Below are 15,183 nucleotides of genomic sequence, written 5' to 3' on the forward strand. Positions count from 1 at the left end.
CTGTGTTTAAATAATTTCCATGCTTCAAAGGTTTGAAGATTGACAAAATCATTGCCTGTTCACACGGCAACATTTCCTGTTTGAAGGAATGCTGCAGTATACTTCCTTTCCACGTGGTGTTTTGGGCCATCGTTTTCTTTCACTCTGTTCCTTATCGTGTTTCTCTTTTAGTCCCCTTCTCCAGAAGTTTCATAACTAGCTTTTGGAAAAAAGTAAACGTTTATATTGGTCGTGCTGGGTTACACTTCCGCTGTGCCCTTTACCGCTACCATCTCGCCTAAAGCTAAGATATTTATGTTATTTACGAGATCGCAGCTTCAAATTAAGACCATACACTGAGATTCGCGGCTGATGGATAAGACTGGGGACCCTGCTCAATTCCCTATTGATGATCTCTCTCCGCTCTACTAAACTGAACTAATATATAAAGAAACCAACATATATTAACGTGGTTACGACCCATGTGCTATACCCCCCCAAAAAAAATCTTGCTTAGTAAGCAAGCAAGCAAGCAAGCAAGCAAGCAGGCAGGCAGGCAAGCAAGCGAGCAAGCGAGCAAGTAACTTTATTTAACCAGGGTAGCCCATTCAGCAACGAGGCTAGTATCCATAGAGGCCCTGTACTTCAAAAGGTCTCAACTAATGTCTTGTGTAAAGAACTAACAAAACTCAAGCTGACTAAGGCAACGGGGCTTGATGGCCTCGCAGCGAGACTTCTGAAGGATGCAGCGCCAGTTATAGTGAATCGGTCACGGATCTGGTTAACCTTACTATTTCAACCGGAGTGATTCCATCTGGGAATCTTTACTCCAATTGTACGTCCGCGGATAACATAGACATGGTTTTCTTCTCTTTTTTTCTTTTTCATTTTCTTGCTTTACTTGCCCTAATAGACATCGTCATGAAGTATTCAGCCTGCATGATTTTATTTTCTACGCAAGCATGACATTTTGAGAAAGCTCATCAAATTTCCGGAAACAGGGGTGCATTCTACACTGTTCATTATCAACTGATTGATAGTGCATATTTTTGGAATGATTCAGCGGGAGCTCTGATGATTGCATGTGAAAAACACCTACTACGAGAACTTTAGAACAGAAACGATACGTCGAACATCCGTGGAATGAAACGAAAGAGAAGAACATGAGTTATTATTTATCCACGCAGCTAGCTACGTTTTCAGAACACCCCCTTCACCATGAGAAGGCAGGAGACGAAATGGTAACGGAGAGTTGTCAACTGCATTGGGGAACAAGAGTCCTCCATGGAACGCTTCTCAAAATATACCCAGAGATAAATACTTTAACGCGGTTCAAAAGTTGTTGTTCCAAAACAAGTGTTAAAACATTGCAGTGGTACAAGTCGACAATGTACTAGACGTGGGGAGGGAGAAGTCAAGACAACTTGCATTTGCTGGCGAGACAGTCAAGAGTCCCAACAATTTGGACTGTAAAAACGAGATACAGCTTTCAGTTTCTTTTTCAACCCGGTTTATTTCAACCTACTACCAAAATGCCTTAATTAAATACCTACTGCAAATTGATAACTACAGTATATAAATAATTCCATCTTTTATGAGAAAAGCAGAATAGTGCAAATTGTCCACTTCATTTGAACAAAAGTTCATGGCAACTTTTGTCCTGGTCTAGATTATAAGGCTTATCTTCGGAGTTGCCAATAATACGTTGTAGACTATAGCTACTCGATATCACAAACCAATACCTTAAAATTCCTTTTGCAGTGGTATCTTGGTTAGTAAAGTGATCATACACTAATAGATACTGACAGTCCATGGTATAAGAGACAGGAGCTTCTCCTGACTTTCGAGACCATAACTTTGGAGGCTATACCGATATTTTTAAGCTAGTAACAATTTATAATTTGTCAAAACTATACTTGATACAGTTTAGTGACATCGACGCGACCGCACCGCGTTATTTATTTTCTCCTTCCTCGGACAACGCTCGCAGGTTCTAACCGTTTACTTAGTCTCGGTGTTTGGGAATAATCTTTCAAACTGGGTCCGGTGCTGCGTTCTAAGAGATGCACTTTACGTAGCCTTGGGGATCAAGAGCGACAGAATCACAGCTCTCGCGCTGTGACAGACCTGGCCTGCTAGAGACACATTGCTCTGTTGCTTCAGCTGTGCGTGGTATCAAACTGTCATCAGACGGGTCCCTTGGTTCATGGACGGGTGAATTCAAAACAGCTGACGAAGAAGGCCCACCAGGCAGCATGTTTGTATCAGATGCAGGACTCTCTGGCTGGTCTTCCGATAGCCTTTCGCCTTCGGAGGCAATAAATGTTATGTAGCCATTAGGATCAAGGGTGATTGAATCACAACTCTCGCGCCGTCGTAGACCCGGCCTGTTAGAGTTACTTTGCTCATTTGCTTCAGCTATAGGTGGCATCAAATGGGTATCAGACGGGCTCTTAGGCTCAGGACATGGTGGGGGTAAGTTGCTATATTGGTGCTCCCCTTTCTCGTAAGCAGCTGGTGAGGAAGGTCTATCACACTGAATCAATGGCTTGTCGTCAGATGGCCTTTTCTCTTCAGAAATTGGTGGAGGTGGAATTACAAGAGATGCGCGTTTCTTTTCAAGAACGTATGGTACCTCACTGTCTGTAGAGGGGATTTCTGTTACGGCACTGAGTGGAGTAGTGTTCATGGCAGCGCCCGATGTCCTTCTTATTTGAGACAAGCGAGGTTGTGGATATCCGCTGGACTCTATCTCGCTCCTTTTCTCAGGATATGATGTCGGATAGCTTACACATCTAGGAATGATTTGGGTGGAAGTCGTGGATGGTTTCCTTGCAGGTGGCAGGGCTGGAGGTTTAAACCGGGCTCTTATTTCATCATAAGGTGATGGCCACCGAACAGAAATTACTGAAGGTTTACGGGAAGGCTGCAACTCATCTGGATCGTCATAATCCTCATCAGATGCAAGATCCACTGGTTCCGGAAGAGGTGCCGGAGGACGAGTAGCAACATCTGGATTTTTAGGATCGATAATCTGTCGTGTTGAAGCGCTCTTATTTTTGTTCATAGGTGGTCCGCCTAGGTTACGGCGATGTCTTATTACCTATAGAAGCAAATTGGAAAGGGCTGGTATGTTTAGAAACCTTAATTCTAGATGTTAGTTGATCCATAAAAACCCCAATTCATTAGGAGCATGTCTCAGCAAAAAAGGTGGCTCTCCTAGTGTTGGTAACACTCAGAACCATCTTACCTTAATATAACTTTTTCATTCCTCACACACACACACTAAAACAATTTAACTCCACTCATTGTCATATGTACGCCTACATTCGACCCCTTAGACACGCAACTCTGGATCCTATGATAGCCAGGTAAGAATTGACTTACCAAGATCGTTAATATCACTATTAGAGCCACAACAGCAGTGCAAGCAATCACAGTTCCAACAATAACTCCGGTTCGTCTGCCTTCATCGTCAGCGACAAATTTATTTCTGGTTTTGTTAACTTGGTGCGGTTGTGACGTGATCTTTGTACTCTCAAGTGGACATTGTTCCTGATCAGCTGTGCATAGATTAACAAATCAATTTCACGACTATTGATTTTTGGATACTTATTTTTGCCTTATGCATTGTTGACTAGGAAGCAAATGGCTATTAAAATAGCTATATTACAAGTCACAAGGTGATATTAATAGCCTTTGCATTTGCTACAAGAAAAGCTGAGGCTGAAAGACGTATTCGAGTCTTTAATACATGGTATTACCTTCTCTGCCTCTATAGCACACTTCTGAACTAGCGCAGTAAGGTTGTTTTAATGGCACATCATCTTTGTCGTTTTTACACCAATAGCAGCCAACGACGCCTTCGCATGTTTGCGAACTGTTTCTTTCACTGCAGCGAGGATCAAAACATTTTTCTAATCCTGACGTAGGATCTTTGCATATCTTTTGAGGGACTGGCGAGTTCTGATTGCTCGTTGGTTGTATTTCAGGTACTGAGGGTGGGCAAATAGGATCGCTTAAAAGAATAAGACAAAAGAAGAGTTAATACTCAACATCTGATAAACGTGAATCATGCTCCCGCTTTCTTACCAATTAATTAACACGTGCCTGTCACTTGCAAATTTAAGGGAGTTATGTCATTCGCTTGGGTATTTTTTATCAAAAGTAAAATCATCTCGCAACAGAAATGAGATTCCTAAGAATAGTGTCATGGTAGGGTTATAATTCCGGAAGGTATGTCCTATCTTGTTTAATCATCAGCAACGTGAAAAATGAAATAGAACAAACATACTGGTGGGAAAGTGATTAATTATTCTCTATTTAAAACTGTTAACTATAACAGATGTCTTATTGTTTTACATTTTCGTCTAATACGAAGAGGTACATGTCTCGTTAGGTCTTGAAACAGAATCTTCTTTCAACGAACGTTTTGTTTTCACATTTGTGATTTTCAAACAATTTACTAAAATGGATAACAAACCTGCTGTCGAGGAATTGACTGCGACAGTAACGGAAGTCCAAGGGGGAGGTGCAAGGGCATTCACACGTCAAGTTGAATAAAGAACATTCCCTATCTAAAGAACAGGGGCAAGGCTCTGTAGAGCAGAAGGATTCTCTTACAGCAACCCCTGCGAATGAACATTGACAAAAAGATTAATAAAATCTGACTGGTCTGCTGACTCTTTAGGTGGCTGACAGATTGAAAGAGAAACGGACAGACAGACAGACAGACAGACAGACAGACAGACAGATAGAGAAGCAGTTAACTGTACAGACGAATATTTTAACTTGGGTAATCTGATGAAAAACGAACATACAAAAATTATTTGCAAACCTATATAGGCATTTGTTCCTATAATTTGCCCCAGCTGGTACTTCAAACATCGTCCACCATTTCTAAGAGCATCAACTCCACCTGATGGTAAACTGACTTCGTAAAAGCTTTGCCTTTGAATCTCTTCCAGGTCACGGCATCCCATTTTTCTCAGGTATCCTTTGTTGATGAGGTCTTCTGCAACGTTCTTGTCCTTCTCCGTGATGTGCACGTATTCAACATCTGATGCTGCAGCTGATGAAAGTAAGAAGTCTTCGTGCATGATAAGGAAGCCAGCGCTGTCCATTACGAAACAGGAATAGGTCTGTGTATCTTTACACTTTGGGTAAACCTCGGTGAGTAACCTGTAAAATAGACATAAAAGTACAGTTTATATTGTGCTATAAACATAAAAGCTTTGGGTGAAAATTTGGCAAGATTTGAATTGATTGGCCAACACATGTGATAATAAATTCTTACCTGTGGAAATAAGTTAGTGGAAAGTCAGCCCCCATAACTCCAAGAACTTCATCGTTTGTGTAATGTATATGACTCGGTTCTCCTCGATACAGCGCCCGACCAACGGTAATCACCACTCCAGCTCCTCCCGAATCCAAATACGGAGTTGTAAGAGTTAACAAACCGGTGTGGGCCAAAGCTGTATAATACCTGAAGAAAAAGTAGTAAATTTTAACCATTGGCTAAAAATGAAGGCGCTGGAAGTGGAAAAAAAATTGCATTGTGGTGAATATTTATTGCCTATCAAATAAAATCGAGAACAAAATTGATTTTAATTTGTTAAGGCTCAATTTGACCTCAAAAGTCTGTTATTCCGCCCTCGTGCATATACTCTAATTGGACGCTCCTGTTCCATTACAAATCTATTTATCTGATTGTTCTTTCATCATCGACTATTCGCTGGTAGACCACTATCACATACGCATGTCCAGGATAGGGAAATCAATCGTGTGCCTGGTTTAAGAAGTCAGATACACTCGCACTCTTTTTCTATAAGCAATAGAAAAAACACCCGTGGCGTTGGAAATATACAGTGATACTATACTAAAGCAAGTGTTTAAAATCAACTTTTCAGTACAGCCTTTTTTGTGACGACATATTCTGCTGGAATCGCCCCAGAAAGTAAACTAAGACGATTCCTCATGAGTTATTCTTACCAGGGTCTCTGTCTTGGGTCGTAACCTTTGTCTTCCACACTACCTGGAGTTAATCTAAAAACTCCATTTGATGTACCAATGTATCTCCAGACCAAATATTGCGTGAGTTCCGTTTTGTCACGCAGCCACAAGTCTTGAACGTGCCAAGTCGCAGTCACTGTGTCCCGGATGCCGCTCTTCAAGCCTGGATTTCTTACTGTTCCTGAGTCGTCTTTCATGTAAGCAGTTAGCAGCTGCACGTCAGCCTTTGTCTCATCTTTGCCTATATACTCGTATGGGTCTAAATAGGCTCCCGGAGCAAACTTTACTACAGTGGTGTCTATCAGAGAAAACTTATTATTAAACCTCATTCGGTCATTTTCGTTTTATGACAACGTCTAATTTCTGAGGCTGTTGCTGCTTGCTTTTAGTGAGTTGTGGAGTACGGTGCCGTATTTAGAGCTCGATGTTCTAAGTGCCTGTGAATGTCTCAGATTGAATATGTCCTTAGTATCTTCCTAGTATTCATGTCAATCTAAGCTTAGCCGAACGTTCTTATAACAACAGCTCGTTATGAAAGAAAGTGCAAATGGGTGGCCCACTGACTGTCACATTAACAGCTTTCTTTTTTCTGTATTTTACAGTAATTCGCCCATCGCCACACTTATGTGAAAATATATTTTGGGGAATTTGACGGACACGAAACAATAGCCATTCTTTAAAACCTATGATTATTTGTAACCTTCTTTGTTTTCGTCTCTCGTTCTAGTGATAAAGGGCACACGTCACTAAACACATAATCCACCGATTGGGCGGTTGGATGGGCGGCTATCCTTCAATACTTCTCTCAAACACATCTCACTCAACCAAGATGCAAGTACTATGGCAGCAAGTAAATTTTGAGGGTGAAGGTTACATAACTACATTAGGTGAGTGCTGCTGGGTTGTACAGCCTGCAGAACTTTCGTTAGGGACCAGATTCGTAGAGGAACAGGTCTTTTAGATATCCCTGATGATAAGGTTATATCTTTAGAAACCCAACATAATACTCATCACACAAAATTGGTTTCTTTTGATGAGTCGTGCCAGCTGCCCACGTGATTAACCACTGGATTTCGAACCCTCAAATGTAGGTAAAGCTATAAATGTAGAAAGCAGATTTTAGCTTCCTCTTTGTTCAGTTCAGTCCATATCAGATCGGATAGGTTCAGATCATGAGGAGGGTCTTTATTTTGCAAGGCATTTACTGACCGCTTTGCTCTACCTACCTTTAGCAGCATATGTCCCAAACTGAGAACACGGCTTCTCCGGATGATTCAGGTCAATTCGGTGATATTTAAACGTGTAGTCTGTAGAAGACCAACAACGAAACCAGAACAAACGTTGGACGATTTATCAGAGCAATAAATACTTCAGTCCGTCCTTTTCACCTAGGCTGACATCATATGCAAGTGCACGTTTTCATTGATTTTCGTTTTAGCTGGGAGACGTACATGCACTCGATGACAAGGGACTATATTTTCTGTTTGCGAAAATGCTGCCTTAAACCGTTGTAGATATCACAAATAATAATAATAATAATAATACATTTATATAGCGCTAATACTATGACATATTCAAAGCGCCTTACATATAAAAAAAACTAACAAGGTAAAACAAAGATCTATAAAAAGCATAAAATGTGCTAAAATTGCAAAAATATAAACGGGTTATGTAACTAAGATTTACAAAAATTATAAACAGACATAAGCGATTTTTAAAAAGATATGTTTTCCCTCGTTTTTCAAAAATGTCCAAAGACGAGCTTGATCGTATGGCTAAGGGCAAATTGTTCCGTAAAAATAGACCGGAACGAGAAAAGGCGCGGTCACCAAGTGTAATGAGAATCTCAGATTAGACTTGTGACAGAGGAGATCCTTTATGTATTCTAGTGCTTTGAACATAAGAATCCACTAACTTTAATTGATCTACTGGGAACTGCAAATGATTGATGTGTTCTTATATATATAAAAAAAACTAACCTGTAGGAATTTTGAGTGAGGTAAGTTGATCCTCAGCATGGGAAACAGGTACAACCACGCCCACAGAGAAATCAATTCCTGCTAATGGCCTCCAGAAGTATGTGGAATTAACTTGTTTTACTCTTACTCCTTCTTTCTCTTTCCCCCCTCTTGGCAAAAATCGTTTAGCAACAAATGTTTTCGATCCAGATTTTTCACTAGGAAAGAACAAAATGGATGCACCTTGCTAAATTCCAGAGTGTTACAATATCAGCTTCCAAGACGGGAGGAATGTCCCTTACCCAATATCAAAATACATTTTTTTTTTTTTCGATTCCGGCCTATGCTACGCATCAATAGGCAAGGGCATATTCTACGGAACTTGCTGTGGCGGATTATTGAGCGCAACAAGGAAGTGAATCAGCAAGGGGCATACTTTAAACCGTGAACATACCTTTTTATTGAATAGAAAACCTCTTCGAACTCTGCCTCTGGTTCCAATGTCCTTATGTCCAGAAAAACGGGGTCCCCGTACGCATCGGTTGGAGCTGGAAGGAGCGGGTGAATTAATGTCCTTCCAGAGTTACTGATCATAAACGCATAGGTGCTTTGACCTTGATTAAAGAACGTGATATCTGACAACAGATCATCCATGTTGATATCAGTGCCTGCCACGCCAATAAACTTCCCTTCATGAAAACAAGGGAGCGTGATCGACATAAGAAGTCCTGAAAATGAAGATAAAGAATTCATGTGCAGTACTTCAATAACCGATGACATGGGAAAATTGTTAATAATTGTTAAAGGAAATCTTGAAGTCTTTATGAAATGATTCAACCTGCAGCAACAATACCTGCTAATGATGACTATTTTGTTCGATAAGATGCGGCAATTTAGTAACGAACACTCAGTGTACTGTCAAAATAATTTTTTTATCCCATTGGCGCAGTTTGAATCACGCATTTGAAATAGAGACACTTTTTACAGTTATTTTAACCGGCACTGATGCAGGCATTCCTTTTTTCTGATATACTGCTTCCGATCAAGGTACTTTTAGGAGTGACTATGGCTGTTGCTGCAATTTTCTTTGTGTATACTTCATTGTATACTTAATTTGCCACTCCCCCATGCATTGGGACTTTTCAGGGCCAATGTAAACAAACAGGATAAATATTATTCAAATAAACATAACTAGGTTAAGAATCTCAACTGACGGGAAGCAGACCAGTTGGCTATTTAAAACTGCAGCCGAGAAGTTGAACTCGGGGCTACCGAGAACAACATCAGCTAGCGGTTAGAACCGGATTTGAACCCGGGACCTACGGATTTCAAATCCGACGCTCTAACCACGCTGCCTCCCTCTTTCTGGTTTTTAGCCGCGGTCGACGATTTGAGATTCGGGAAAATGAAACAGCTGCAAACAGTCGTTAATACACTTTAAACCGTAGTCGTAAGTATAAACTGTTATGATGAATATATCCTACCTGTTCCAAAAGCGTCAACATAAGGCACAGACACCACTGGGTCAAGCTGCTTTCCCAGTGCGAATAAATTATAATACATTCCCATTTTAATTCTTAGGTTCTTGATGTCTTCGACATAAGTGTATTCTCCACGCTACAGAGATAAGGCAAGAGCTGATTAGATGCATTCACAAGTTATAGCCCGGCCAGCCATAAAATAGACTGTTTAAATTAATGAATTTAGTGACGTTGATCGATAACTTCAATGATAACGCAGTTGACGAGCGGTGGTACAAATTTGTAAAACGGCAGTTTTAGTTCAACGTCTTTTTTGGCCAACATGTGAAAGCCTCAGCTGAACTTCTGTATTTTGGAGGTGTCCAAAACATAGAAGTAACTAAGGATGATAAGAATCATGGTTTCCCTAAAATGATGTTCATAGCCAGTAAAACAAATAGCTACATAAAGGTTTCCGTATCATGGAGGTGTCCATTAAGAAAGCTTCGACCGTATTGGTTAAGCAATAGGGGGCTTTAGCAAACCACGACGGCGACACCAACGAGAACGTCACAAAACAAAAGGTTTAACGAGCAAAGCAACGGTTCTGCACGAACGTTTTGATTCTTGGAACATTTCATATGCCCGTCATCTGCAAAACAAGAACGTGAAATGACCAAGTTCCACGTATTTTGGGAAACGTGAATCGCAGTGGCTAGCTTTTTGTATCTTCCCCTGGAATTACCGCATTCATATTTAACCTGAACAGATCTACACAGTTGCGACATTCAAAGGTAAAATATGAATCCATTTTTTGCAAGGCGTCATCCTCGGCGTTGCTGTCGTCGTTATTAAAACTCCCTAATATGTCGTGCAACGTGCCAAACAGGCGAGTGTCGCAACATCTCTGCCGCAGATAGCGGTTAACGATATCATTTGAACTAACACTTCATTTATTACCGTGATGTCTCCGACAGAAGTGCTTGCAGGTGCACCATATTTTGCTGTGTTTTGCTCGGCGATGTCTTCCAGAATAGTCTGATTCACTGCACTGCCAAATCCATACGTTAGAATGATGACCGAATTGTTAAGCTCAAAGTTTTTATCTCTTATGGTATGGAAAATCAGTTCCTTGTTTTCATCTGAAGGTGCCCCATCAGTCAGAAATAGAATGACTCTTTTCTTCTTCTCTCCCGGCTCTTCAGAGACTGAGCCTTTCAGTAGACTGAAAGCTTTTTCAAACGCCAATCTGTATTGAGTTTGACCTGTAAATCAAAAAGAGCACATGCAGTAATTACACTTCACAGTTTTTAAGGGGTGACATGATCGAACGTGTCCGAACGGTGTTTGGGGGTGAAGTTCATTTGGCGAGGCAGGCATTCGGGCGAACTCTCATATGACAAGGTAAGGGATGCTTAACGTAAAAATTTGAATTAAGCGCCTAAAGGGAACTAATCTGGGCGTGGCTCGAGCTTTATTTGACCACCAAAAGATATCACTTAAAACTGAAGAGGCTCGATTGCCAGCCGCTGTTTGGGAAAGGAGCCTGGGCTAGTATAGAGACTCGAGACACAGGCAGATATCGAACCTAAAGACAAAAATAAGAACGTTACATTACTATTATTTCTTTGAGTGCACCTTTAAAGATACTAAAAATAGTGACGTTTTGTCATGAACACCCTAAGTGAGGCCAGAATACTTGATTTATACCCTTGCGACAAACACAGATATCAACATCACTGATCTTTCGTCTTACCATGAGGCACCAGCCCATCGACATAACTTTTCATTTTTCTGATATTTGTAGGGATTGCCAAAGCTAACCCTTCACTGTAGCAGCGACTTTTGCCTCCAACATCTCCTGGAGTGGAAGCGTAATTGTTAAATGCCACGATACCAACCTACAGAAATAAATTAATATGATAAAGGTCTGACAGTGCACATGCAGCCCAAATGCATCAGTCACGTATCGTCATCGCCATGAGGTCCCTGGTTGGGTCGTTACGATTACAATTTATAACGTTTTTCGCCGCAGTGGAGCAGGGATGGCGCAGTGGTGAGAGTGCTCGCCTCCCAATTAAAGTCACTCGGATTCGATCCCGCATCCCTGCCAGAAATGAGTTGAGTTTGTTGTTGGTTTTCGCCTTCTCCGAGGGTTTTTCTCCGGGAATTCCGGATTTCCCTCATCCACGAGAACCAACATCTCTAAACTTCCAATTCGAGTTTAGGATCCGCATGTAAACATCGGGGGGTAGTTCAGGAAATAGGCCTGCGAACAGATATTATAATAACGGGACAAATCCGTTGCATGCCCCTGATCACCCACCTGGTCTTTTGGGTTCATGGTATCCAAAACTGTTTTCGCAGCTTCTTTGGCGATGTAAAGTTTTTCTCCTGTCATGGACGCACTTATGTCGACAACAAGCACCACGTCTTTAGCTTCAGGGGTGGCGGTTTCCACGTAAAATGGTCTGTAACGGGGATCATACTTGTCACATTCCTCTTTGTCGTCAAACACTGGAAAGTTGGTCATGACGCCCTGCTCTGATCCAAAGTACTGCCACTTTATGAAGGGATACGTTTTCGAGATGTCTTTCATTTCCTTGAAAACGCCCTCGTCTAAATGGATTGGGTTTGGAGATGCGCTGCCTGAAATCTTCAAACAAACATTGTCGAGATCCACTCTTGAGCGAAATCGTACATCGTACTTCAAAGTCGATTTGTTGACGTGGCAGCATTCTGTTTGTGGTGCAGCTTTCGCTGACCTGGCGTACGAGTCCTCGACTGCTTTCTTCAGGCGTTTGGCAACCTCAAACCTTGTTTTGAACTTGTCAGAGAGTTTCACCACTAGATGTGGAGTGATGTCTTCTCCTTTTATGGTCCTTTTCTGATACTGAAGGCTGTCAAAATAATTCTAAAAGATAACAAATATGCAACAGTTAGAACACTTCACTTAGAGGATATAATAAGCCTCTTTGTATAGGAGAAGAATGTATGCATATTTTAGTCCTCGGCGGGTGAGTATAAAACGAACGTCTTTGGGAACTTGCATGAATGTGGAAAATTTAGACAACAAATGACAAAAACTGTCGGGAAAATAGTAATATTTCGGTAAGAGCTATACCAGAGTTCTATTTTCAAAGCAGAAAACGGCAAAATTGAGCAAAAAGTGAAAAATTATCTCCCAGTCGGCGTCAGCCGGAGAGTATTAAATGACCCTCTTTGGAAACGTGCATGAATGTGAAAAAACTTTCGCGCCTCAGTGACTCATCATTTGCGTGTAGCACAACTTAATCCAATCAGTCCTACTGGACGGATTTTCAAAAGTTAATAGCAAGCGAGTTATGAATAACTGGGTAAAACCGCCAAAAATATTTCGAAATAGTTTTTTTTAAACTAAAATTGTAAAACCTAATTAATACACTGCCAAAAGGAAGAAGTTTGAGAGATATTGAACATTAACGCTGCGACAAACTATTAACCGAGTGGTAAATCTAATCAGACCTAAACGTTCGAAAACGAAGATTAGAGGAGCTGGAAAAAGTTTTGGATGGAGATTTTGATTATGCGGATAGCTTGTGTTTGAGCTTTTTTAAGGCTACATGTCCCTCACTCAAACCAGTAAGACCAACAGTTGAACTGATATCATGCACTCTGACTTACAAACATTTCCTATTGTTCTTACCTGCATTTCATCCACTCCAAGGGCATCCCTCGCAAACGTTTGCAGCTCCCTTCCAATTTGAGTTGGATCAAGGAGGCTGGCACCAACTGGGCTTAATAGCAGAACGAAAACCGAAAGTAAAAGTACGGAGAAAGTTTCGCTTGCGAAGCGAACTTTTCTAGCATTCATCGTCCGCTCGATCATTCCGCTTACCCGTCAACGTAGTTTTACCCACTTCGACCGTCAAAACAAGTTTAAATGCCCGGCGGGCCATCGAAAATACTGCGTGAAAATACAGTTAATTAATTGTTCCGTTATTATGATAACGATTCTTCGTGGTCAGTCAGGCGGTGTTGGACACGGTCCACGTGACAGTATTCGACCAATCATATGTCGTCTTAGCCGGAGCAATGGCGGACACATTTTTCGTTGCGAATGGAGAATAGGTTGTCGTTTCTCGACCGATTTCTGCACTCATCACGAGAAACAAGCGAACCTTTTCTAGGAGCTGCTAGTATAATATCTAGACCAGTTATTTGGCACGCCTCAAGTGCAGGTAAGCAATTTTTGCATCAGAACTAGTCAATGGAAATCATGCGAAGTTGAAGAAGCTTTTGGTCGTTTGCGGGGTAATAGGGATCAGTATTGTGAATTATTTTTGCGTGAAACTCTAGGTCGAGAGTTGAACTTTAAGAAAAGTCCGGCTGGCCCAGGCGGACCCCGCCGTTTTAACGGTCAAAATCGGACTCGAAGTTGGGGCATTTCCCTTGATTTGTCAGATGTTGGCGGTATTTCGCGGGACTGATTGTGTGATTTCTACCCTTGTTTTAAGAGTATAATGTTGTGGCTTGGCTTGTTCCTTTTACATCTTAATGTTTTTGTGCTATGTCTTTTTGTAGTGCGTATGTCATTCGTTTGTTTGGCCGATGTTCAAGATTTTGGATCCTGCTTTGGATGCTAGTCCATTAAAGATATCATTTAATTTACAGGGAATTTTCACTTTCAAGGTCACTGCCTGTCTTGAATTGTTATCTCTAACAGAAATTTACCACTCTTGGATCGGATGTTATTGTTCAGTCATCTATGGCCGATTGTTTTTGATCTCCCACTTCTTTATGCCTGTTTTTCTTTGAATGTTGGTAGTAGTGGCAGACTATACATCAATAAATAATAAGTGTTTCATGTGTATAGCTACGCATAATTGTCAACCCAGAACCAGCCAATGTGTTTGAAGCAAATGCTGAATTACCAGCTGGTATTTTAAAAGACTATGGGCTTGGAATTAACTTTGCTATATTTCCCAATAACTAAATTTATCCACTTACACCGTAGTGATCAAACAAGGAAAGCTACAGCATGGTGCTGTTTAGGATGTTGAATTTAGAATGGAATAGACCGAAACAGAAATCATTATGACATAATGCAAGTGACTACTTAGAAAGCTGCATGGCAAGCCCAAGATTTAAGAACCACTGCAAGTGTTCAATATAGTGCATCTGCTCGTATTTTAAAATGTTGTTACAATTTAGTTATCGCAGTCAAAACATCTCACTATAGATGATCTAGGATACAACTACATGCTAGATTATTCTGAATTCAGTTGTCACAGTCATTACGAGTCGACACGAGGAAGTGCTGTGGAGACTGTTTTTGGCAAAATGTTTAATAGCCACTGTAGAAAATGTTAATATCAGTACATGATCATTGTGTTGTTGACCACAGGACTTGCCGTAAATAATAAATTTTAAACTGGCAGATATTTCATATGACCTACATAGTACTGTTCTGGGTAAAGAGCTCCCTTAAGTTTACACAACTCACTTTGAACCTGAAACTTCAGCAGAGGTGTGATATGAGGATATGCAATGAAGGCAGGTGAGGACCATGAGCTATTCATTCATTGCCAATTGACCCTGCCTATCATTCACAATCTTTCAGTTTACTAATTTATAAGTGAACTTATAAATTAGTAAATTATAACTTATATGTTAGCCGCTGTTTCCAGAATATGGTTTTTGTGCTGTTTTGCTGGTTTTTTGTTGTGCTTGTCAGTACTTTGCAAATATTCAGTTTAAAAAGCATACTTTGGAACTGAATTATTATTTGCAAG

The 15,183-nt window shown here is 40.8% G+C and overlaps 1 protein-coding gene across 1 annotated transcript; it reads right to left on the bottom strand.

Annotated features, from left to right (window-relative positions):
* Positions 1–15,183, bottom strand: LOC145460151 (VWFA and cache domain-containing protein 1-like). The gene is made up of 15 exons (XM_081444885.1): positions 13,095–15,183; positions 11,736–12,323; positions 11,166–11,310; positions 10,370–10,674; positions 9,434–9,566; positions 8,404–8,677; positions 7,971–8,167; positions 7,218–7,298; positions 5,971–6,289; positions 5,276–5,464; positions 4,817–5,160; positions 4,463–4,610; positions 3,744–3,997; positions 3,367–3,542; positions 1–3,082 (listed from the first exon to the last, which is right to left on the bottom strand). The coding sequence occupies exons 1-15, from the start codon at positions 13,275–13,277 to the stop codon at positions 2,036–2,038; spliced, it is 4,383 nt and encodes a 1,460-aa protein (XP_081301011.1). The 5' UTR covers positions 13,278–15,183; the 3' UTR covers positions 1–2,035.

This window comes from Orbicella franksi, chromosome 11 (genome assembly GCF_964199315.1).
Source record: "Orbicella franksi chromosome 11, jaOrbFran1.1, whole genome shotgun sequence".
Classification (NCBI taxonomy): domain Eukaryota; kingdom Metazoa; phylum Cnidaria; class Anthozoa; order Scleractinia; family Merulinidae; genus Orbicella; species Orbicella franksi.

What these genes read in the sequence shown, in the direction of transcription:
- LOC145460151 (XM_081444885.1), bottom strand. Translation starts at nt 13,277, where the DNA reads ATGATCGAGCGGACGATGAATGCTAGAAAAGTTCGCTTCGCAAGCGAA. An exon ending in TGTTGACGCTTTTGGAACAG is followed by an intron (nt 8,678 to 9,433) that starts GTAGGATATATT and finishes CTTCATTTTCAG; the next exon opens with GACTTCTTATGTCGATCACG. An exon ending in GTTTTCTATTCAATAAAAAG is followed by an intron (nt 8,168 to 8,403) that starts GTATGTTCACGG and finishes GTTCTTTCCTAG; the next exon opens with TGAAAAATCTGGATCGAAAA.